Source organism: Bufo bufo, chromosome 2 (genome assembly GCF_905171765.1).
Source record: "Bufo bufo chromosome 2, aBufBuf1.1, whole genome shotgun sequence".
Classification (NCBI taxonomy): Eukaryota; Metazoa; Chordata; class Amphibia; order Anura; family Bufonidae; genus Bufo; species Bufo bufo.
The window spans coordinates 361,699,898-361,726,511 of record NC_053390.1 but is presented as its reverse complement, the minus strand read 5'-3'; the positions used below and the strand labels follow the sequence as shown (position 1 = coordinate 361,726,511).

Sequence of the window (26,614 nt, the reverse complement as noted above, 5' to 3'; positions counted from 1 at the left end):
TGCCCCTCATTGAATACCTTGGGGTGTCTTCTTTCCAAAATGGGGTCACATGTGGGGTATTTATACTGCCCTGGCATTCTAGGGGCCCCAAAGCGTGAGAAGAAGTCTGGTATCCAAATGTCTAAAAATGCCCTCCTAAAAGGAATTTGGGCCCCTTTGCGCATCTAGGCTGCAAAAAAGTGTCACACATCTGGTATCGCCGTACTCAGGAGAAGTTGGGGAATGTGTTTTGGGGTGTCATTTTACATATACCCATGCTGGGTGAGATAAATATCTTGGTCAAATGCCAACTTTGTATAAAAAAATGGAAAAAGTTGTCTTTTGCCAAGATATTTCTCTCACCCAGCATGGGTATATGTAAAAAGACACCCCAAAACACATTCCCCAACGTCTCCTGAATACGGCGATACCAGATGTGTGACACTTTTTTGCAGCCTAGGTGGGCAAAGGGGCCCACATTCCAAAGAGCACCTTTAGGATTTCACAGGTCATTTACCTACTTACCACACATTAGGGCCCCTGGAAAATGCCAGGGCAGTATAACTACCCCACAAGTGACCCCATTTTGGAAAGAAGACACCCCAAGGTATTCCGTGAGGGGCATGGCGAGTTCCTAGAATTTTTTATTTTTTGTCACAAGTTAGTGGAAAATGATGATTTTTTTTTTTTTCATACAAAGTCTCATATTCCACTAACTTGTGACAAAAAATAAAAACTTCCATGAACTCACTATGCCCATCAGCGAATACCTTGGGGTCTCTTCTTTCCAAAATGGGGTCACTTGTGGGGTAGTTATACTGCCCTGGCATTCTAGGGGCCCAAATGTGTGGTAAGGAGTTTGAAATCAAATTCTGTAAAAAATGACGAGTGAAATCCGAAAGGTGCTCTTTGGAATATGGGCCCCTTTGCCCACCTAGGCTGCAAAAAAGTGTCACACATCTGGTATCTCCGTACTCAGGAGAAGGTGGAGAATGTGTTTTGGGGTGTCATTTTACATATACCCATGCTGGGTGAGAGAAATATCTTGGCAAAAGACAACTTTTCCCATTTTTTTATACAAAGTTGGCATTTGACCAAGATATTTATCTCACCCAGCATGGGTATATGTAAAAAGACACCCCAAAACACATTCCCCAACGTCTCCTGAATACGGCGATACCAGATGTGTGTGACACTTTTTTGCAGCCTAGGTGGGCAAAGGGGCCCACATTCCAAAGAGCACCTTTCGGATTTCACTGGTCATTTACCTACTTACCACACATTAGGGCCCCTGGAAAATGCCAGGGCAGTATAACTACCCCACAAGTGACCCCATTTTGGAAAGAAGACACCCCAAGGTATTCCGTGAGGGGCATGGCGAGTTCCTAGAATTTTTTATTTTTTGTCACAAGTTAGTGGAAAATGATGATTTTTTTTTTTTTTTTTTTTTTCATACAAAGTCTCATATTCCACTAACTTGTGACAAAAAATAAAAACTTCCATGAACTCACTATGCCCATCAGCGAATACCCTGGGGTCTCTTCTTTCCAAAATGGGGTCACTTGTGGGGTAGTTATACTGCCCTGGCATTCTAGGGGCCCAAATGTGTGGTAAGGAGTTTGAAATCAAATTCTGTAAAAAATGACGAGTGAAATTCGAAAGGTGCTCTTTGGAATGTGGGCCCCTTTGCCCATCTAGGCTGCAAAAAAGTGTCACACATCTGGTATCTCCGTACTCAGGAGAAGGTGGGGAATGTGTTTTGGGGTGTCTTTTTACATATACCCATGCTGGGTGAGAGAAATATCTTGGCAAAAGACAACTTTTCCCATTTTTTTATACAAAGTTGGCATTTGACCAAGATATTTATCTCACCCAGCATGGGTATATGTAAAAAGACACCCCAAAACACATTCCCCAACTTCTACTGAATACGGAGATACCAGATGTGTGACACTTTTTTGCAGCCTAGGTGGGCAAAGGGGCCCACATTCCAAAGAGCACCTTTCGGATTTCACTCGTCATTTTTTACAGAATTTGATTTCAAACTCCTTACCACACATTTGGGCCCCTAGAATGCCAGGGCAGTATAACTACCCCACAAGTGACCCCATTTTGGAAAGAAGAGACCCCAAGGTATTTCGTGATGGGCATAGTGAGTTCATGGAAGTTTTTATTTTTTGTCACAAGTTAGTGGAATATGAGACTTTGTAAGAAAAAAAAAAAAAAAGAAAAAAATCATCATTTTCCGCTAACTTGTGACAAAAAATAAAAAGTTCTATGAACTCACTATGCCCATCAGCGAATACCTTAGGGTGTGTATTTTCCGAAATGGGGTCATTTGTGGGGTGTTTGTACTGTCTGGCCATTGTAGAACCTCAGGAAACATGACAGGTGCTCAGAAAGTCAGAGCTGCTTCAAAAAGCGGAAATTCACATTTTTGTACCATAGTTTGTAAACGCTATAACTTTTACCCAAACCATTTTTTTTTTACCCAAACATTTTTTTTTAATCAAAGACATGTAGAACAATAAATTTAGAGCAAAATTTATATATGGATGTCGTTTTTTTTTGCAAAATTTTACAACTGAAAGTGAAAAATGTCATTTTTTTGCAAAAAAATCGTTAAATTTCGATTAATAACAAAAAAAGTAAAAATGTCAGCAGCAATGAAATACCACCAAATGAAAGCTCTATTAGTGAGAAGAAAAGGAGGTAAAATTCATTTGGGTGGTAAGTTGCATGACCGAGCAATAAACGGTGAAAGTAGTGTAGGTCAGAAGTGTAAAAAGTGGCCTGGTCTTTCAGGGTGTTTAAGCACTGGGGGCTGAGGTGGTTAAGGAATGAAATGAGAAGTCCCATCACATGGAAAAAGAACACAATGGTGTAAAATAACAAAAAAAAAACTGTTATGGGTTACCACTTCCCAGTTACTTCAGTACAGACTTTGTTCTTCCTGCTCCAGCAATTATATGCCAACACAATATGTGACTGCTGCAGCCAGTCATTGGCGGTAGTGGTGAAGCGTCAACATAACAGAAGCCGCCACTGCAGCTAGAGATTGGAAGCAGCAGTCACATGGGTCAGTGTTGTGTTACATTGTGTTTGCTTCTACTTTTGTATTTTCAGCCATGGCTCACTTCATTTTACAGGATGTGCGAACTAACTTTGTCTTTTGTTTTTGCAGTATGCATTTGGAGGTGTCACTGTCTCTGCACTACAGTACTGCTGGCCCTGCCTACTTGTTTTAACCGGCCTTCTGTCAATTTGGACTTGCCTATGACATGGGCCACTTGCGGGGTACCCCTCGCTGATGCTGCCACCCTGCTTGATTTTTTTAAAATATGCCTCCTATGCCCCACTGGATTTCTCCAGCTCAGTATGCTAATACTGAGCATCGGAGCAATGAGGAGGAGACTGAGTCTTTCTCTGTGGGCGTCTCCTTCTCCCATGGCTGTAGCGCTGTCCAATCGCAGAGAAAAAACCTCCCTGGCTGTGACGTTCTGCGCTGCAAAGGAGACTCCCACGGAGAAGTATTAGCATACTGAGCGGGAGAAATCCGGCAGGGCACAGCGGAGCATAGGAGGCATATTTTAAAAAATCAAGCAGGGTGGCAGCATCAGCAGGGGGTATCCCACAAGTATAGGTATATATCTCCCTTAATAAAATCGCATGAAAGGTCCTCTTTAAGTTTCCAGGGACACCAAGTTCACAGTCCGCCCATGGCAGTCAATCACCAATAGGACCACCTCCTTGACTTCAAAAGGCCAGAATGAGAAGGAATATAAATCAATGAAATATAACTAAAAAACTATATAATGGATCCACTCAGCTTTCCCTGCTCCACAACATGCTGCCCGCAAACTGCACTGCATTTTCATGGTGACAATTTCCTTTTAAATAAAATTTATGAGCAGTATAGGTATAGGCCATCAATATTAGATCGGTGGCTGTCCCGACTCCGCTCCTACACCTATCAGCTGTTTAAAATGGTGTGACACTCACAAGCTGATCAGTGGGGGTGCTAAGAGTTGGACACCTGCCAATCTAAAATTGACGAGGTGTCCTAAAAATAAAAAATAAATAAAAAATCTACATAGCACCACTACTACAAAACAAAAAAGAATGCTTATATTTCTTGGTTTATCCAAAATGTAAAAAAAGCTAATGTAGTTGCCCAACACACATAGACAGAACCTAACAGCACATGTCACATCTCAAAATGTGTTCCCTCAGCAGGCTGGATGCACAGCACTATGCCGAACCATTTCAAAATAATTTTACCCTTGAATAAAATCAAAGACTCGCCTACAGAAATGTTTTTTCAAGCGTGTGTACATCAGTTGAATTTTTCAGATGGGAAATCAATGGATTGAACATACTGTAGATGGAGAGTGTCGTCCAAATGAGGAAACACCCAGAGGATTCGATGCCTGTCTTGTACGTTACAGATGGAAAAATGCACCATGAGGAGCTGTTCTAAAGGAGAGAATGTTCTACAAAGCTAGAAGTTTGCAAAATAAATGGAAAGGCAAAACCTTAGGATGAAACAAAAACAGCTAAAACACAATGCTGCAGAGTCAAAGTCATGCAATGCCACCAGTCCAGCAGACTGGAACAATCTTTAACTGTCTGATCAATAAATCAGAGAGACCTTCTTTTTAAGAAGAATACAAATAATAATTTCTCAGTATTTCATGATATACTCAAAGTCACAAACAAAGTAGACCACTGTAAAATTAGGTAAAGGCCAGGCCACTTTCATTACCTGTGAAGAACCACAGACATCATCAGGTCACAACATTTAAACTTTTATAAATTCTAAAAATTAGAACCACTGGCAAACATTACTACACGGACCTAAACTTCACGGCAGACTACCCTATTGTGGCCATCAAAAAGCAAAAGAAACCTGATTGAAAAGGACCTAAAGGAAGTCTGAACAGAATTTAACAACTGGCACTGAGAGCACTGTTGTGGACTGATATTTGTGGAGTATACTGGTCCAGATTTACTAATGTGTCTGCGTCAAAAATCTGTCTATAAAGTGGAGCAATTAGGCGCATCTAGGAATTCTGTCTTATTCTCGTACACGGTTGATGGGGGGTGGAGCTTCACATGAAAGAGGAGGGGGCTTAAGATGCACCATTTTGCACAACAATTGCACCCCAAATGGTTTATTTAGTACAGTTTTTTTTTTTTTTTTTTTACGGTGTTCATCTGAGGGGTTAGGTCATGTCATATGTTTATAGAGCCGGTCGATACGGACGCGGCGATACCTAATATGTCTACTTTTCTTTTTTTCCCTATTTTTTTTTTTACTTTATTTTGGGAGTTACACCCCAAATCTAAATGTTAGCCAACCGATAGCTAGTATAGGGTCAGAGAAAAACATCTGTCCCTGCACCAATTTTACCATCCAGCTTAAGGCTGTGATAAATATGGTGCAGGTCTATACCACCTGTCTGAACTTACACCAGCTTTAGGATTAGCGAAGTGTATGTACAGTGATACCTCGGTTCACGAACGCTTCTGTTCACGAACAACTCGGTTCACGAACAGAAAAGTTCATAAAAATATGCTCCGGTTCACGAACTCCGCCTCGGTTCACGAACAGGAGCCGTGGCCATTTTAATGCTATTTCCAGGCTGTCACATGGTCGTGACTTCCTGTAGGAAGACCGTGGAGAGAAGAAGAGACACAGAAAGAAGTACTGTGAGTACTCTGCAAACATTTTAAGTGATTTTTGGTGTGCTTTTTAGCACATACAGTACTGTACAGTTCACTGGACACCCAATATGGCTCTCAAGAAGCATAGTGGAAAGAATAAAGTGCGGAGCAGCAATGAAGGTGACAAGAACAGCAATGCAGGTGACAATGTGCAAAGTGGAAATGCAAGTGACAATGTGCAAAGTGGAAATGCAAGTGACAATGTGCAAAGTGGAAATGCAAGTGACAATGTGCAAAGTGGAAATGCAAGTGACAAATGTGCAAAGTGGAAATGCAAGTGACAATGTGCAAAGTGGAAATGCAAGTGACAATGTGCAAAGTGGAAATGCAAGTGACAAGAATGTGCAGCGCAAGCATGGTGGCAAAAAGAAAGTGCAGAGCAGTAGTAAAGGTGACAGCAAGGTTGTGAAGAAAATAACCATTGAGCTATACTATACTGTACTAATGTGTATTGTAATTTGTTTCATATTTTTGTGCTTCAAAAACCCACTAAAAAAAGGTCAGCACGGATTAACCGGATTTACATTGAACCCTATGGGAAAATGTGCCTCGGTTCGCGACCAGAGTCAGTTCACGAATTAAGTTCGTGAACCGAGGTATCACTGTATACATATGTTGGATTCTCCAGGAACAGAGGGTTCCTAGGGGCAGAAGTGCTGAAAGACCATCCCTGCAAGTATCACTGCAGATTGGCCATTCAGGTATGTGACAACCATTGTTGGAAATGTACTAGTTCACATAAGCAGTCATCCTGATATCTTCCTGCTAGTGTAATACTAAATATTTTTTAGGCGGTAATGCTCTTTATATTACTAGAAAAATTCTTCTAGGTGCTGTAGTAAATATGAACACTAACTGGTTCAGGACCATGGTAATGTTGGTATCGACAACCAGGCACAGTTAGGTCGTTCTTCATAAGCATTGGTCTAACAGCTGTAACTTTATTTGGTGGCCTAGCAACATTATTTTTTAAACATTTCTTTCCCGGAATAATAGTCATGGAGAATTTTTTTGTGTGCATTTCAATTTTTTAGGCCTCATGCACGCAACCGTATTTTGCCTCCATGTCAGAGCTGCATTTTTTGTGGATTGCACATGGATGCATTCATTTCTATAGGTCCACAAAAAAACAAACAAAAAAAACCCCAGACAAACAGATGACATCCATGTGCTTTCCGCAAATTATAGAACATGACTATTCTTGGCCATATTGCGGACAGCTCCACCGGACATTCATGTATAAATTACAAGTTTTACTGAATCTATGTATCAATCTGCTCAGCTCCTCCTGCTCTAACATGCTGCCTGCAGATTGTACTACGTTTTGTGGCGACAGGTCCTCTATGTTCCACACAGTACCTACAGTATATATTACAGAAAGAAAGTGTGGATTCCTGACTGACAACAGCCTTAAAGAAGACCTTTCATTACAATAAAAAATGTAAACTAAGCATACAGACATATAGAGCGGCACCCAGGGATCTCCCTGCACTTACTATTATCCCTGGACGCCACTCCGTTCTCCCAGTATAGGCTCCGGTAGCTTCATATGTTCAGTTCAACTGGGAGGAGCCTGCCGACATCTCGTTCTCCCAGGCCGTAGCGCTGGCCAATCGCAGCGCTCAGCTTATAGCCTGAGAGGTTTTTTTTCTCCCAGGCTATGAGCTGAGCGCTGCGATTGGCCAGCACTTTAAAGGAGTATTTCAGTTTTTGGTTTTTTTTATTTACTGATATTTCTTTATATAGTAGGACATTATAGCATTTTCAAATATATAAGTATTTAAAATTTTGCTTACATACCTTTGTTATACCAGGTTGTTGACCCCTATCTGCGCAGTAGAATGGAATAGGCCATGAATCAGTCAGTCAGTCTTGTGTAATGCATCAATGGCTTAATTGAAACAAGGCATCAGTCATGTGACGCCCCACTGACATTTAGTAAGAAACAGTGTTACATGACATACATGTGTTGGGTCAGCACACAGGACACTTCCATGGGATAACTACATAGGACTTATAGTGGAAACCATTGTGGCTATTGCAACTAGGGATGAGCAAATCAACTTCAGATAAAACATCCAAAGTAGATTCGCATAAAACTTCATTTCAATACTGTACGGAGCGCGCACGCCATACAGTATTAGAATGTATTGGCTCCGATGAGCCCTAGTTATTACTTCGCGAAGTCTCGCGATACTTCGCATAATAACTTCAGAAATTGATTTATACTGCAAAAAAACTTTTCCCGAACTCTGATCGGTTCCAAGGTTTTTTACAGTAGAAATGAATTTCTGAAGTTATTATGCGAAGTCTCGCGAGACTTCGCGAAGTAATAACTAGGGCTCATCGGAGCCAATACATTCGCGAAGTATACATTCTAATACTGCACGGGGCGCTCGCTCCATACAGTATTGAAACAAAGTTTTATGCGAATCAACTTCGAATGTTTCATCTGAAGTTGATTTGCTCATCCCTAGTTGCAATAGCCACAATGGTTTCCACTATAAGTCCTATGTAGTTATCCCATGGAAGTGTCCTGTGTGCTGACCCAACACATGTATGTCATGTAACACTGTTTCTTACTAAATGTCAGTGGGGCGTCACATGACTGATGCCTTGTTTCAATTAAGCCATTGATGCATTACACAAGACTGACTGATTCATGGCCTATTCCATTCTACTGCGCAGATAGGGGTCAACAACCTGGTATAACAAAAGGTATGTAAACAAAATTTTAAATACTTGACTTCGGGAAGTAATAACTAGGGCTCATCGGAGCCAATACATTATAATACTGTACGGAGCACTCGCTCCGTACAGTATTGAAATGAAGCTTTATGCGAATCGACTTCGGATGTTTCATCTGAAATCGATTCACTCATCTCTAATTGCAACAACTACCTCACTGTATGTGTGTTTACATGACTGTTTGTTTCCACTCCAGGTGATCTGAAAAATGACTGCCTGTCTCTAGGTGATGTTGTCATGTTGATAATAAATGTAACTGTAAAAATAATTACAAACACAACACATAGTGTTCTATGTGCTTCTACACTGTTAGACACAATGAGGTGCTGCTGCAGAGAGTAATGCTATATATGCTGTGTACAAATGTGTTGCATCGCAATAAACGGCTATTCACCTGGTAAAAATCTAGACAGGTACCGGAGTGCCAGAGTTCACATGACAGGCTTGACAATCAGTCCTATTTAGATCTCCTACAGATGCATTTTACAGGACTAAATGGGGCGAACCATTTCTTTTCTTTAGCGAGAGAGGCTATTGTGCGGATATAATAAAGGTCTGGGAGCAAAATGTTAAATAGATGTATATTAGAAAACTGTATGACTGCCTATTCTCTAAACAAGTAAATGCAATCATTAAAACCGGAATACCTCTTTAGAGAGATGCCTATAAGCTTGCCTAAGGATTCTCTGCAACAGTGAAAGCTTTGAAATACACAGCTAAAGGGGCAATTAAGATTTAAAGTGCATTTTTCAACTATAAAGATGATTGTTTTTAGATCCAAATCCATATGCGTACTACCGCCATAATATATCTTTATAAGGGTTGGTTGGAGTACTGTTTTTCTGATTCAGAGCTCAATGCTACCTATGAACATAAACCCGATACATACATAAAAAATAAAAAATAAAACAGAGCCTAGGGTTTTACCATGACTTGGGCTCGCCAAAGTGGAGGTAGTTAATGCTGTACAGATCCATGTCTTCAGTATGCCAAGCAAATGTAGTTTTCCACATTCCGAAATAGAGATAAGGTGTATTGACCCCCTCTATGGAAATCCCACATTCGTCTCCTACAACATCCAGAATGGTGTTTAGACGTGAAATATTCCACTCATCTATGTCCTGTGGGAAAAAGAATAATTTAAGTTCAGAAAAAGTATTAGTGGAGCGCAGCTCCTTTTCAAGACCTCCATCCCGATTTTCCATTAGTATAGTCAGTCATCCTTTGCCTACTGTTTAATGATTAATTAAAACCGTAAGGCTAGATTGACATACAGTGCATTAAAGGGGTTATCCCATCACAATGATCACTGTGAAATCTGTTAATGATTTGACAGTGATCATTTTTGTAAATACATTTTATTACCCAAATACCACCATTTTTTAGAAAATAAGTCTGATTGTTGTTATTCGTCTCCCCTGGTTACGGCCACCTCTCGCCTGTCGAATCCCGTGGCCGCGCTTGCGCAGAAGACTGAAGAATTTCTCCCGGCCAGGCCCGCAATGTCCTGAACGCGCACGCCGCCGCGCATGCGCCATGATGACTTCTTCCTGGCCAGTATAGTACAGAGCCACGAACGCGCACGCCAGCTCTGTACTATACAGGCCAGGAATAAGTCACCATGGCGCGTGCGCGTTGAAGACAGCACACGGCCCGGCCGGGAGAAGACGCCAATCAAGCTGACTGAGCCCGTCCAGCCGAATGCAGGAAGTGAACGTCGCGCTTGCCGCAGGTAAGTATGATAACTGATGATGGGAATACCCCTTTAAAAACAGTATTCATACCCTTTGAACTTTTCCACATTTTATTGGGATTTTATGTGACAGACTAAGGCTGCTTTCACATCTGCGTTCTCCTTTCCATTCTTCTGCTCCATTATGCTGAAGGACGGAAAGGACGGATTCAGCACATAACTGAGCCGAACAGAGCCCCACAGACTATAATGGGATCCATTAAGTTTCCGTTCAGGGGAAGGTTTTTGTAGTGGAGACAAAAGTCGTGCACTCAGGACTTTTGTCTGTGCTACAAAATCGATCCCCTGAATGGAAACCTAATGGGGGACTGAATACGAATGCACATCACACTTTTCAGATTTTTTCATTTATTAAACATTTTGAAAACCATGTATACTTGCTACTTAGTGTTGGTCTATCACGTAAAATCCCAATAAAAAGCAGTGTAACATGAAAAAATGTGGAAAAGTTCAAGGGGTATGACTACTTTTTCGAGCTGAAATACCAAGCACAGCTGCGATACAGCTGCAGAATCTTTCACGTTTCTACACCAAATTTGCACTGAAGACTGCATGTGTTACTCATCCTTGCATGGAAAAGGGTGAAATCCGCACCCCCAAAAAACAAAAACAAAGAATTGACATGCTGCAGATTCCTAAATCCACACAGCAGGTCAATTTTAGCATTAAAACGAAAAAGCTAATTTGTCTAATCTCATACAATTTGCTGGTACTGTATTGCTCTGTATTTTTCCGCACAAGAATCCACGCTGACAAAGTTAATGTGTAATGTGCGCAGTAGCCTGCACACAGATGGGACATGCTCATTCTTGGCGTGGCCGCGGCTTGAAGCAGCCACTTCTTCAGCTCTGCCTCCCACTGAAACATATGAATTTGGACATTTATATGGCAGAAAAGGCAAGCCAGGGTTGCGACTCATACTCTTACTAAAATAAAGGTGTTTGGGGGGTATTGGTCTCCCAGATCTGGAGATGCATATGAAAGCCATTCAATTATGTAGGGCAGTTTACTGGCTTAGGCTGGGTTCACACTTGAGCGTTTTACAGCGCGTTCAAACGCGCTGTAAAACGCTCAACACATGAAAACCAATGCTTCCCTATGGCCCTGGTTCTCACTTGAGCGTTTTACAGCGTGTTTGAACGCGCTGAAAAACGCCCTACGCTCAAAAAAGTTCTTGAGCTTCTTTGGGGCATTTTGTCGTGCGTTTGCGGCCATAGGACACTGCTGTCAATCACACAAACGCGCGTAATACGCGCGTCGACTATGGACAAAAACGCGCGACAAAAACGCGCATTAAACGCGCATATCAAATACGCTCAAGTGTGAACCCAGCCTTAGAGCCACAGGACAAAACTTGGGTCAGAATCAGTTAAGAGCATTCGTGTTAATGGATTCTCCTGGCCAGACTTCTACACGCATAACTTAGTCCTTTGGTGAGGATGACACTTCAGCTTTGGAGATGGTTTTGTAAATCTCAGAAAGCATTTACTTAACCCTTCTTCCCTCTTGCAGGTTAGGCAGGTCCTCAATATTTTGCAGAAGCAATGCTATTTGCACACATCATTTAAACGAAACACCATCACCATCTAAAACGCCCCCATAATAGGGCTGTGATCGACCTCAGCAGTCACACGGGCAAAAACAGCACATCAACGCTGAGTATATAAGGGAAAGGACATTTCTTAAAGACCTAGCATCTGATTCCAAGTTGATTGACTGCAAACTAGTGGTATAGACTGTCGATATTGTGGCTTACCAGTTTCTGGGAAAAAGAAACTTGGGGTCTGTAAGTGATACGCCTTCACCAAGATATTCCCATCATGGAGAACCCCTACCACTAGTGTAATGCATTGACAGGCGGCTATGGTTGGTGACTGAATGAATAAAAGGGGCAAGCTTCAGCTTTGTACACTACCAAATAAAAACCTATTGCATCAACCTTCTTTATGCAGAGAAAGTTAATACAAGGCATTTACTAATATATTGGCTCCTTTGCCAACTAGACATTTTCCATCACATTATAAACTGATCGTTTCCATGGTTACGACCACTCTGCAATCCAGCAGAGGTGGCCATGCTTGCACACTATAGGAAAAAGTGATGGACTATGCGAGGTTGGCACTTATTCCTATGTTGCGCAAGCACGACCACCGCTGATAGATTGCAGGGTGGTCATAACCCCTATAGATGAGCAGTGCATAATGTGGTGGAAAAATGAATAAAGCCAGCAAAAAAGAGGCAATATGCACAATCACAATATATTAGTAACTGCCTTGTATTAACTCCGTCTAAATGATAAATGCCAACCCCTTTAAAAAGGACCTGTCACAGGAATTTTCTACTTTAATTAAAGAGGACCACCTCGTCCCCGTCACCACCTGCCATTGGCTGCAAACCCCCCCTTTCCTACACCGGATGTTTTCATCCGCGCATGGGGAGAAGCCGCTATGGCAGTGCGGGGAGCCAGGTAAGTATATTCAGTGTGAGGGGCATGGGCATAAGGGGGACATTTTTTAGTCTAGGATAACCCTTTTAAAGAGGTCCAGGACTCCATAAAATAGGAGCATCTCTGCCAGTGTGCACCAGAAAGTAAAGTTTACGACAGCAATTAGATGATGTAGATTTGAGATATAACTTGTGTTAGTTTGTCATATAAACCATAAGTTTGCCCCTCCCACCAGCAATCCCACTTTTTGTAAAAGTTGTACCCATAAAGTCATACTTTTTTTTGTGCAAATCGTGTTTGAGCAAAAAATCATTTAGAAGAGAGTGTTTTGCCACACAGCAGTTGATAAATTCCCTGCTATATATTCGCATTCCCCTTACTCACTGTTTGTACACTGGGGGAGAATTATCAAACCTAGCATAAAGAAAACAGACTTAGTTGCCCATAGCAACCACTCAGATTCCAACTTTCATTTTCCAAAGGAGCTGTGAAAAATGAAAAGTAGAATCTGATTGGTTGCTATGACTAACTAAACCAGTTCTACTTTACACCAGTTTTGATAAATCTACCCAACATCTTTAACCACTTTATTGACCAGGCAAGAAAGGAACTTGGGTGGGGTCACTTATTAACCTGAAATACACCTATATTAGGCGTATTTCAGGCGCAGATTGTGGCACAGCGGTTAGTTGACTTCTCCCGCTCAATCCAGGTCTACATAAGTGGGAGTGAGCGGGGAAGAGGACGGACAGGCAAGCCCGTCTCATTCATCATTTTCTACACCTATTTTAGGCATAGAAAATGGTCTAAATGGAAGACAGCTAGAAAGCACTAGCAAAAAAACAACAGGTTTTAGAGAGCCTAGATCTCTAGTATGCTTTGAAAACTCATTAAAAAGGGAAAGATTCTTACTGAATGTAATAATATATTCTTATTAGGCTATGCATACTGCAAATCTGACTGCCTCCTGATAGATTTGTTCAGTTTGATGTGAAATGCCAACAACAGTGGAGCATATCTGCACTGTCAATACCTACAGACCCCCTTCAGTGATTGCCGTCTGTGGCTTCTGTATTTAGATAAATGCTTAGAAAATGAAAATTCCCAAAAAAGTAGACTCTGCTCAAGAATGACATTTATTATGCAAATGCACGTGTGCCTAAAATAAAATGAACACAGGAAAGAGTCCCCTGAGCGAGTCTTCAGAATGCATTCCATAAATGTGCAAGAGAGCCACCTTGTGGATGAAAATAAAAATGCACCTCAAAAGGCAAGCAAGCAGTCAGAAAAATGCTCCTATTCTACGTTGTTCCACAAATAACTTTAGAACGACATAAATCTATTTTGTACTACGGAAATTATTTCCTTGCATATAAAAGTCAATGTATACTGTGGTCCACCTCAGATTTATCTTTGTATCTTAAATAAAGCAGGTTGTATATGAATATTACTGCTAGTTCCTCTGTCCTAGATCACCCAACATCATCCCCTTTACTACCTTACACACCCATACAGACATGAACATCTTTCACTGCCCTAGATCACCAGGGCTACAGAGATTAACTCCATCCTCGCTCTAGCCACCAGAGATGCAAACAACTACAGTCAGTTCTCTAGATCTGGATGCTGTATAATACAGTTTGGTTGCATTTATGTATGTGGCTCTGTAGATATGCCATTTTATAGCCAATTATAAGACGTTAATATATGATGCTGTTATATATTATATATTGTCCAGTTTAGAGAACATAACTGCCCCACTCACTAGCTACAAAGACTTTCAGGCGGCATCTTTCATAAAGCGTATGCCACCATAAAGGCTGGAGATGCTCTAATCAGATTCAGCAATAGGCCTCATGCACACGACCGTTGTGTGTTTTGCGGTCCGCAAAACACGGATGGCGTCGGTGTGCATTACGTAATTTTGTGGAACGGCACGGACAGCCTTTAATATAACTGCCTATTCTTGTCCGCAAAGCGCAGACAAGAATAGGACAGGTTATATTTTTTTTGCAGACCATGGAACGGAGCAACGAATGCGGACAGCACACCATTGAAGTGAATGGGTCCGCATCCGAGCCGCCAAAACTGCGGCTCTGATGCGGACCAAAACAACGTCCGTGTGCATGAGGCCTTACTCAGTTGAATATATAGGTCACATAATCAACCAAGAAGTTGCCAAAATGTATATTCTAAAAGCATGTTCATCTCTAGAATCCACCCTTTCTTACTGTGGAAAAAATATATATTGCATTGTTGCCCTGATCCATTCCCACCTGGAATACTAATTGGCCTCCCCCTCACCAGACTCTACTCTCTCCAATCTATCATGAACTCAGAAGCCAGGCTCACCTATCTGTCTAACCACTAGGCTGACGCCTCCCTTCCTGTCCCAGTCATTGCACGGGTTGCCCATACTGTACAGGATTTAATGTAAACTTCCATTCACACGCACCCTAATCCGAACCCCTCGCACTCCCATCACCAAGACTTCTCCCTGAGCTGCACCAGTTCTCTGGAATGCCCTACCCCGTGAGCGGTCCGTGGTATCCCGGCCGTGATCATACTGCTGAGAGCAGGAGCGCACGGCGTCATTGGTTGCTATAACGCTGTGCGCTTCATGCCGCCGCTGCACTATAGTAATACACTCGTATGATCTATACAAGTGTATTACTGTAGTGCAGCGGCATCATGAAGCGCACAGCGTTATAGCAACCAATGACGCCGTGCGCTCCTGCTCTCAGCAGGATACTCACAGCCGGGATACCACGGACCGTTCACGGCCGTGTGCATGAGGCCTAATTCACATCGATAGTTTTAGGCGCTCCCTAAAAACACATCTTTTTAGGTTAGCTTATCACATTTTCTAAAGGGCCCTTTACACGGGCTGAGAATTGCATAGATGATAGCTAACGAGCATTCATAGTAAAGCTAGTTAGCGATGATCTAGCAGTGTAAATGTACTGCCGAAACGTGCGTTCATCGAGTAACTATCGTTTGTGCAAACACAAAAATCCTTGTTTCCCAGTGGCAGATCATGCTGTGAAAACACAATCTGCTACCAGGAAACGAGTCATTATGGGGAAGAGAGAGGGCATTAGCGATCAATCCTCCCCATATCTGGAGGAGATCTCTGCATGTAAATGCAGCGGTCTCCTCCACCAACGAGCAGCAGATTGGGACATTAACTCTCTATTCACCGCTCTCTCCCCTTCACAATTATTCCTCTGACCCTGATCTATCAGTATCCGCCACACCCAAAGCGCTCAGAAGCACTACAGATATCAGCTGGTGATTCATGCAGCCCTATACTAGCTACTCCCTTATTGCGTTAAGATGGCTGGACCACTGTACAAATCCAAACACTTGTTACCTTTTGTGTAACTCCTATGCCTCTTGTTTTAATTGTGGGCTTGTTTGCTACTATGTTATTTATGACTCTGTTTGTACTTGAAACCCCTGATTGTAAAGCGTGCAGAATATGTAGGCGCTATATACATAAAGATTATTAATAAATAATGAACAGCCATTTAAGACACTAGACATTAGAAATTCGAGACCGTTGCAGTTAAAGAAGTGCAATCTATACTTATCAGAAAAATGATTAATGGGAACCTTTCATTAACTTTATGCTGCCGTCATTTAAAGCAGCATGAAATAGTGACAGAAATGCTGATTTCTGCGATGTGTCTCTCGTGACCTAAAAGTAAGTGGTTGCCGAGAACCAGCATCATAATCATTGCAGCCCAGGCCTTGAAAAGAGTCAAATCTACCTGAGAAAATTAAGTCTAGGTCTACACTGCAACATATGTCGCACGACAATTTTTATAATGGTAGTCTATGGTGTCGCACTGCGACACGTTGCAAAAAAGACATTCAAGATAGTTTTTTTTTTGCGACTGTCGCGTCGCAGTCGCAGCATGTCGCAGTGCGACACCATAGACTACCATTGTCATGCGACATGTCGTCGTGTACACCTAGCCTTAGAGTTATTCATAAGCTCCTGCTCTCCCTACCCATCTGATGATTGACAGTCTTTTCCTTACTTTTCTCCCTAGAAGAGAACTGTCAATCAGCAGCAGATGGGTGGGGACAGCAGGAGCTTATGAATAAGGCCTCTTGCACACAAATGTATGCCCTCCGAGATTACGGTCCGTAAGCGGGCCATATGTCCTGCAGCGGCATTGACCGTGCGCATGGGAGTACACAGCATCAAAGATTACAATGATGCTGTGTACGTCAGGCCGCCCACGGGGCTATTTAAGATCATATGCAGGACAATAGCCCCGCAGGCGGCCTGACGTGCACAGCATCATTGTAATCTATGATGCTGTGCGCACAATCAATGCCGCTGCGGGACATATGGCCCGCTCATGGACCGTAAGTCTCGGAGGGCATACGTTTGTGTGCAAGAGGCCTAACTCTGACTTCTCAGGTAGATTTGACTCTTTTCCAGGCCTGGACTGCAATGATTATGATGCTGGTTCTCGGCAACCACTGACTTTTAGCTCATGAGGGACACATGGCTGAAATCAGAGCATCTCTTACTACTTTATGCTGTCCCCAGTAAGTTCAGCATAAAATTGATGACAGGTTCCCTTTGAAGGTGTATTCCGGGAGTACAAAATTGATGATCTAGCCTCAGGATAGGTAATCAATACTGTACTCCCTTAAAACTCCTTTAATTCTGAAATGATTAGCGGCAGTGTCGGACTGGGGGGCCTAGGGCCCACCAGTAAAATTCATTAAAGGGATTGTCTCACTTCAGCAAATAACATTTATCATGTAGAAAGGTTAATACAAGGCACTTACTAATGTATTGCGATTTTCCCTATTGCTTTTCTTGTTGGTTTGATTCATTTTTCCATCACGTTATGTGCTGCTCATTTCCATGGTTACGAAAACCCTGTAATCCAGCAGCGGTGGCCGTGCTTGTACACTATAGGAAAAAGCACCAGTCTATGCACAATCCCAAGGTACCGGCCACTAGAGAGGCCAGTGCTTTTTCCTATAGTGTGCAAGCGCGACCACTGCTTCTGGATTACAAGGTGGCCGTAACAAATGGAAACAAAAAGTGCATAACGTGTTTGAAAAACGAATGAAGTCAGCAAGGGAAGGAATATGGACAATAAAAGTGCATTGGAAAGTGACTTGTATTAACTAACTTTCTCTACATGATAAATGGCACTTGCTATAGTGAGACAACCCCTTTAGGGGGTCCCAGTAGACAGCTACATGCAAATATTACCTGCTCACACAGCAGGCAGCAGCAAGACGCTGCAAGATGATTGATTATGCAACTTCAAGAACAACTTTGATAGAATTTTGGTGACAGATGTACTTTACATGCCACAAATGTGTGAATATGTGAAACCCAAAAACTAGTCACTGCAAACACACGCATTAAAAATAAAAGCAGATTTGTTTGGAAAATGCTCTATTTTCCACCATCTCTAGTACTACTACTACTAATACTACTTAAAACAGGGTGGATAAAAATCAATGGTTTAAAAAAAAAAAATATATATATATATATATATATATAATCTGATTTTTTTAATTTAAAAATCTGATTTTTTTTTATATAAAATGCTTTTTGAGGGAAATATAATACCATCCAAAGGTTATTCCATCATGAAATAAAGATTTGTTTTTTAATTATGTAGAATAAAGCTATATATGTTTAATTTTTTTCGGTAAATAAATTCCATTAATCCATTCACAATGTCATGCTCTTCAAGAGGTTTATGTAAGATTATTGGGCAGTTTCTCTGCCTACAAGATATTATCACAGATCCTTGGTTTACTTTTGCAGTTCTCAAAACTGAATTTGACTCAGCAGAGATCACATGCCTCTTCTTCACAGCAAAAATGTTATAACATGAACAGAGTTGAGAAAAAGACCTTAATCCCAACTTCTACAAAACTATGAATGCAGAATCAACCTAATCAAACTAATATGAAAAGTTGTTATTCTAAAAATCTTCATCTACTTGCATATTATAAGTTATACCAGCAAGAATTAGTCTTTATGTAGAAAACTATGATTTAAATCAAGCCTTACTGAAAAGCGATTTAAATCGTGATTTAAATCAGTTTGATTTAAATCAAATCCACCTTGACTTAAAACAATTAAACTTTAACATACAAACTTGCATTAAAAAAAATACACAACTTAGACACTTATCTCCCTATTGAAATGGATATTCATAAGTTTAGAACTTACTTTATCATAAAGGCTCCCATTGACATCTGCACCATAGATTGGAGCAACAAAAGTTAAATTTTTCCAATATTTCCTTTCTAAATCATCATAATCCATGTATCTTGGAGTGCAGTATCTGTAATGACACAATAGTAAAAAAAAATAACCTTTAATCATATAATGGCAACATTCCCTTTACATTTCTGTACATTTTATTAAGATTACAATTCGAAAAGCATTCAGCACTGAAGACAATGGGGGGATTCATCAAAGGCCATATAGCCTTTGCACAAAAGTTGCGGCATTTTTCAGTTTTACAGCACTCCAGTCACTTTAGGGAGAAGTCACAGCCTGACAAATACTTTACGCCAGAAAACGGGCATAAATTATAGCGCAAATTTAGTGCCATAAAACTCTATTACATGTCTGGAGTACTTTGTTTCCTTTCTGTGGGTGGGCAGCAGATCATCAAGCACATGCATCTCCCAGGATGCATTGCAATTAGCTTGTTAACCCCCTTTCCTCCTCTTGCATGGCAAAAAATCCCTTCTCCACTGTCTAGAGAGCTATACAGTGGTGCTTGAAAGTTTTTGAACCCTTCAGAGTTTGGCTACATGCACACAAACGTCGTTTGTTTCCGTGTCCATTCCATTTTTTTTTGCGGATAGGATGCGGACCCATTCATTTCAATGGGTCCGCAAAAAATGCGGACTTGTCCACATCAGTAGGTCCGTTCCGTAGCCCCGCAAAAAAAAATAGAACATGTCCTATTCTTGTCCGCTTTAGGCATGGTTACAAAACGCATACGGTCGTGTGCATGTAGCCTTTTTTGTATTTCTGCATTAATGTGAACTAAAACTAGACCTGATTTTCACACAAGTCCAAAATGTACTGTAGATGAAGATAAATCAAACAGATGAGTCAAAAATTCAAATTGGTAATTTATTTTTTGAGGAAAATAATCCAATATCGCTTATCTGCGAGTAGTAAAGGTATATGAACATTTAGGATTAACAGATAATTTAAAGGTGAAATTAGAGTCAGGAATTTTCAATCAATAGGAAGACAATCAGGTGTGAGTGGGCGATCTGAGAGAAGTTTCAGACAAAGCGCGTATGGTCCAATGAACACAAGGGTGGTCACGTGATGTTTCGTTGCTTGATGCGATCACGTGACTCTATTCTAGTCTTCCGTTGCTTGGGAGATGCGCCTGCCGTCATGATCAGTACCACACATCTGGCTGTAGCGTCCAGTATCCCCAGCAACAAAGCATCACGTGACCAACACTTGCGATCATGTTTCCATATATATTTTTTCTACAAACTTGTTTGACTAATGAAGGGGGTGTGCCCTTTGTTATCGTTGTCTTTAACCAGTTGCCGAAACTGTAACGCCGAAAGGCGTCATCGCGGCGGCTCCCCCAGGCTACGCTAACGCCGATTGGCGTCATCTCGCGTGAGCCGAGATTTCCTGTGAACGCGCGCACACAGGCGCGCGCGCTCACAGGAACGGAAGGTAAGAGAGTGGATCTCCAGCCTGCCAGCGGCGATCGTTCGCTGGCAGGCTGGAGATGTGATTTTTTTAACCCCTAACAGGTATATTAGACGCTGTTTTGATAACAGCGTCTAATATACCTGCTACCTGGTCCTCTGGTGGTCCCTTTTGCTTGGATCGACCACCAGAGGACACAGGCAGCTCAGTAATAAGTAGCACCAAACACCACTACACTACACCCCCCCCCCCCCCTGTCACTTATTAACCCCTGATTCACCCTTGATCACCCCTGATCACCCCATATAGACTCCCTGATCACCCCCCTGTCATTGATTACCCCTCTATCATTGATCACCCCCCTGTAAAGCTCCATTCAGATGTCCGCATGATTTTTACGGATCCACTGATAGATGGATCGGATCCGCAAAACGCATACGGACGTCTGAATGGAGCCTTACAGGGGCGTGATCAATGACTGTGGTGATCACCCCATATAGACTCCCTGATCACCCCCCTGTCATTGATTACCCCCGTCATTGATCACCCCCCTGTAAAGCTCCATTCAGACGTCCGCATGATTTTTACGGATCCACTGATAGATGGATGGGATCCGCAAAACACATACAGGCGTCTCCCTGGAGCCTTCCAGGGGGGGTGATCACCCCATATAGACTCCCTGATCACCCCCCTGTCATTGATCACCCCCCCTGTCAGGCTGCATTCAGATGTCCGTATGATTTTTACGGATCCACGGATACATGGATCGGATCCGCAAAACACATACGGACATCTGAATGGAGCCTTATAGGGGGGTGATCAATGACAGGGGGGTGATCACCCCATATAGACTCCCTGATCACCCTCCTGTCATTGATCACCCCCCTGTCATTGATCACCCCTCTGTAAGGCTCCATTCAGACATTTTTTTTGGCCCAAGTTAGCGGAAATTATTATTTTTTTCTTACAAAGTCTCATATTCCACTAACTTGTGTCAAAAAATAAAATCTCACATGAACTCACCATACCCCTCACGGAATCCAAATGCGTAAAAATTTTTAGACATTTATATTCCAGACTTCTTCTCACGCTTTAGGGCCCCTAGAATGCCAGGGCAGTATAAATACCCCACATGTGACCCCTTTTCGGAAAGAAGACACCCCCAGGTATTCCGTGAGGGGCATATTGAGTCCATGAAAGATTGAAATTTTTGTCCCAAGTTAGCGGAAAGGGAGACTTTGTGAGAAAAAAAATTAATAAAATCAATTTCCGCTAACTTGTGCCAAAAAAAAAAAAAATTCTATGAACTCGCCAGGCCCCTCATTGAATACCTTGGGGTGTCTTCTTTCCAAAATGGGGTCACATGTGGGGTATTTATACTGCCCTGGCATTTTAGGGGCCCTAAAGCGTGAGAAGAAGTCTGGGATCTAAATGTCTAAAAATGCCCTCATAAAAGGAATGTGGGCCCCTTTGCGCATCTAGGCTGCAAAAAAGTGTCACACATCTGGTATCGCCGTACTCAGGAGAAGTTGGGCATTGTGTTTTGGGGTGTCATTTTACATATACCCATGCTGGGTGAGATAAATATCTTGGTCAAATGCCAACTTTGTATAAAAAAAAATAAACTTCTCCTGAATATGGCGATACCACATGTGTGACACTTTTTTGCAGCCTAGGTGGGCAAAGGGGCCCATATTCCAAAGAGCACCTTTAGGATTTCACAGGTCATTTACCTACTTACCACACATTAGGGCCCCTGGAAAATGCCAGGGCAGTATAACTACCCCACAAGTGACCCCATTTTGGAAAGAAGACACCCCAAGGTATTCCGTGAGGGGCATGGCGAGTTCCTAGAATTTTATATTTTTTGTCACAAGTTAGCGGAAAATGATGATTTTTTTTTTTTTTTTTTTTTTCCTTACAAAGTCTCATATTCCACTAACTTGTGACAAAAAATAAAAACTTCCATGAACTCACTATGCCCATCACGAAATACGTGGGGGTGTCTTCTTTCCAAAATGGGGTCACTTGTGGGGTAGTTATACTGTCCTGGCATTCTAGGGGCCCAAATGTGTGGTAAGGAGTTTGAAATCAAAATGTGTAAAAAATGACCAGTGAAATCCGAAAGATGCTCTTTGGAATATGGGCCCCTTTGCCCACCTAGGCTGCAAAAAAGTGTCACACATGTGGTATCTCCGTACTCAGGAGAAGTTGGGGAATGTGTTCTGTGGTGTCATTTTACATATACCCATGCTGGGTGAGAGAAATATCTTGGCAAAAGACAACTTTTCCCATTTTTTATACAAAGTTGGCATTTGACCAAAAGCGGAAATTCACATTTTTGTACCATAGTTTGTAAACGCTAGAACTTTTACCCAAACATTTTTTTTTATCAAAGACATGTAGAACAATAAATTTAGAGAAAAATTTATATATGGATGTCGTTTTTTTTGCAAAATTTTGCAACTGAAAGTGAAAAATGTCATTTTTTTTGCAAAAAAAAATCGGTAAATTTCGATTAATAACAAAAAAAGTCAAAATGTCAGCAGCAATGAAATACCACCAAATGAAAGCTCTATTAGTGAGAAGAAAAGGAGGTAAAATTCATTTGGGTGGTAAGTTGCATGACCGCTAAAGTTGTGGAGTGCCGATTTGTAAAAAAGGGCCTGGTCTTTAGGGGGGTATAAACCTGTGGTCCTTAAGTGGTTAATATAGGTCATCAATATAGGAAACTGGCCAACCCTTTTAATAAGCCCCTGGGTGGCAGTGGCTATGGTTAATGTGAACAATGAAGAGATTTAAAATGTATGAATTATACGTTTTTCTCAATCTTTTTCCACAAAACTATATATCAAATCAGCTTCTCTAGCTTTATAATAGGCTGCCTGCAGATCACATTGCATTTCGAGCTGAGAGGTCGGCTTTAAGGAGCAAGTTTTTTTTTTTTTTTTACATCACATTCCAACACATCACATTTTTTTACATCACATCACATTCCCAGAACTTTCCTTTTTTTATCCTACAGTCGATGTAGGTGCCCAATGTGTTCTGACTGAGCAAAAGTAGCTAAAAGACAACTTTCCACTTATTGATGCCTGAAACCAACCGATTTCCATCAGATCCAATTACAGTCAATGGGATTAAGCATGGCATTATCCGGCTATGCCATATACAGTGAACTCTGCCAGGCAATTGTAAAATACAACTCATGGACAAAATGTTAAAAAAAATTAATTATAAAAAAATAGAAATCCAGAGCACTTTATTTTTGCAGCACAAAATGGCACCTGAACTATAGATATATTATATACAGAACTGGCACCATTTTGACCAAACATAGCAGTGTAATTTTTAAGTTCAGAATGTTATGCATTTATTTTTTTATTTAGCATTAATGGCAGCCAAGCTTATCCAGAAGGGTCCAAAGAGGAGTTCACCCAGCTTTCATTCTCCCTGCCTCTTCCTTCACGACTGTCCCTGCCTTTGTCCCTTTCTCAGCCTCAGATCAGACCCCCATCAGACCCTCCCCACCCTCCATTAGCCTCAGATCAGCCCATATCAGACCCCAGACCTCAGATAAGACGTTTAAAATAAATAAATAAACGTACCTCTCCGGCTCCGGACAGTATGGAAAAGTGGGAACTACATGCCTCATGGGAAATAGATGCAGGTAAGAGGTAATTGTTAAAGAGTTAAGCACACTAATGGAGATTTTTACCTGTTACCAACAGGCAGGGGAGTAGCTAAAGGCTCATGGGCCCTGGTGCAAGAGTTCAGCTTGGGGCCCCCTTCCCTCAGTGCTTTGTGGCCAGGGGCAGGGATGCACTTTGTGCTGCTTGAGGCAAAAATTGAAACGGCACCACCCCATGCCAAATTCATGACCTAACTCCTTCCCTCCAGTCAGAGGTGTAACTTGACCAGCATGCACTTTCTATAATACCAGTGTCTTCCTGTGCAGCACAAGGGTCTTTGGACCCCCTCAGCCTCCTGGGCCCGGTAGCGACTGCACCCCCTATAGCTACGCCCCTGCCAACAGGTACCAGGGATAAAGGTGTTCTACTTATGCCACTTGTTCTTATCAGCTTGTACAGTATTTCATTTCAAGTGTAACTGTTATTTCCATTTAAAGAACCTTCTATAAAAGCTTTACCTGAGCATTACTAAGGCGAGTCAGTCTTCAGTGTTTTACCGAGCACTAAAGAGGCCTGTGTGTAACAAGTCAGATAGGAGGGTGACGGACAGTGATAGTGAGGGCACATGTCCATAGTCAGGGACTGAGGTAGTGACAAGGGGTGGCTGGGAGCCTCTGCATGTCACACACAGGCCTCTTCTACAGCCTGAAGAGAGATTCTCCTTAGCAACACAGTTGGAGCTTCGCTAAGAAGACTCCTTACACCCTGTTTTCTAGTAAAAAGAAACATCTTTCACTAATAAATGACATTACAAAAATGTGTAACATCCCTGTCCCTACACTATATGAAAAATAAACCAAAATGACTTTACACTTTAAGAACATACTGCACAGCACTGATCTATTTGCTTCTACTGGTTCTGTTCTTGTAAGAAATTATAAAAAAAAGCCTAGAAGGGAATGTTAGGGTACTTTCACACTAGTGTTTTTCTTTTCTGGCACAGAGTTCTGTCCTAGGGGCTCTATACCGGAAAAAAACTGATCAGTTTTATCCTAATGCATTCTGAATGGAGAGCAATCCGTTCAGGATGCATCAGGATGTCTTCAGTTCAGTCTTTTTGACTTTTCAGGACGGAGATAATACCTCAGCATGCTACGGTTTTATCTCCGGCGGGAAAAAAATGAACACTTTTCCATAGGAATGCATTAGTGCCGGATCCGGCATTCAAATTGCTGCATTGAAGGATCCGGTATTCCGGTCTGCGCATGCGCAGACCTTTAAAAATGTGGAAAAAATAAATACCGGAACCACTTTGCCGGATGACACCAGAAAAACTGATCCGGTATTGCAATGCATTTTTCTGACTGATCAGGATCCTAATCAGTCAGAAAAAATGAACTGCCTGCCTGAATCAAACAACCCAAGTGTGAAAGTACCCTTAGGCTACTTTCACACTTGCGGCAGAGTGATCCGGCAAGCAGTTCCGTCACCAGAACTGCCTGCCGGATCCAGTAAAACGTATGCCAACTGATGGCATTTGTAAGACTGACCAGGATCCTAATCAGTTTTAAAAATGCCTGATCAGTCTGAAAAATGCATTGAAATGCCGGATCCGTCTTTCCGGTGTCATCCGGCAAAACGGAGCCGGCATTTTTTTTTTTCACTTTTTGCGCGACATTCCGGAATTTTGAATGCCGGATCCGGCACTAATACATTACTATGGGAAAAAATGCCCAGGCAGGTCTTCAGTTTTTTTGGCCGGAGATTAAACCGTAGCATGCTGCGGTTTTATCTTTTGCCTGATCAGTCAAAATGACTGAATTGAAGACACTCTAATTGCTCTCCATTCAGAATGCATGGGGATAAAACTGATCAGTTCTTTTCCGTCATTGAGCCCTTTTGACGGAACTCAGTGCCGGAAAAGAAAAACGCTAGTGTGAAAGTACCCTTACTAGAAGGCAGTATAAACAAAAAAAACGTCATATTAACTAAATACAACAAAGACATCTTTGACTGAACCAGGAGTAACCACTGCTGGTATCATAAGATAAAAATACTGCATATAATTCAACTTAACATGAGACACATGTTACATACTTATCACTATTGGCGAGTCTTCTGAACTCTTTGACAGTCATTGGCTTTTTCTGAATATTGTACTGAGTGAAGAGACCAGACTGTCCCGTCACCATCTGCTGGATTGGAGCAGGGATCACAAGGTCATCTATGTCATCATAATGCCTCTTGGGCTTCCACCCTTTTGGGGGAATAACCTTTAGTAGGGAAGAAGAAGAAAAACATGAATTATCTCCATATCACTGGCAAACTTTATAATTTCACCTACATTGTAAACAATGCAAAATAGTATGCTATTAAAAAACACAGCAAAAATGATGGGATGAAACGACTCTTTGCAAGGCCAAGTTTTAAACTATTTTGCCATTTTCAACACATTTCTTTAATCAACAATAAATAGACCAGAATGACAAAATGAAAACATTAAAGGGGTTGTATCAGGGAAAAATGTTTGGCCATGGGCTCAGAGTGGGTTAAAAAAAAAAATAAGTAAAAAATAAGGCGGCGCATGCGCCGTCGGACTCAAGCGCGATCCTGTAACTGAATCGCGCATGAGG

General features: G+C 41.7%; 1 protein-coding gene across 1 annotated transcript in view; it reads right to left on the bottom strand.

Moving 5' to 3' along the window:
• The window catches only part of KDM4C (lysine demethylase 4C), a 320,670-nt gene that overhangs the window by 278,219 nt on the left and 15,837 nt on the right, over positions 1-26,614 (bottom strand). Inside the window, 3 exon segments of the mRNA XM_040419760.1 lie at positions 9,382-9,575; positions 18,880-18,994; positions 26,079-26,254. Of these exon segments, the coding sequence (XP_040275694.1) occupies positions 9,382-9,575; positions 18,880-18,994; positions 26,079-26,254 (485 nt within the window).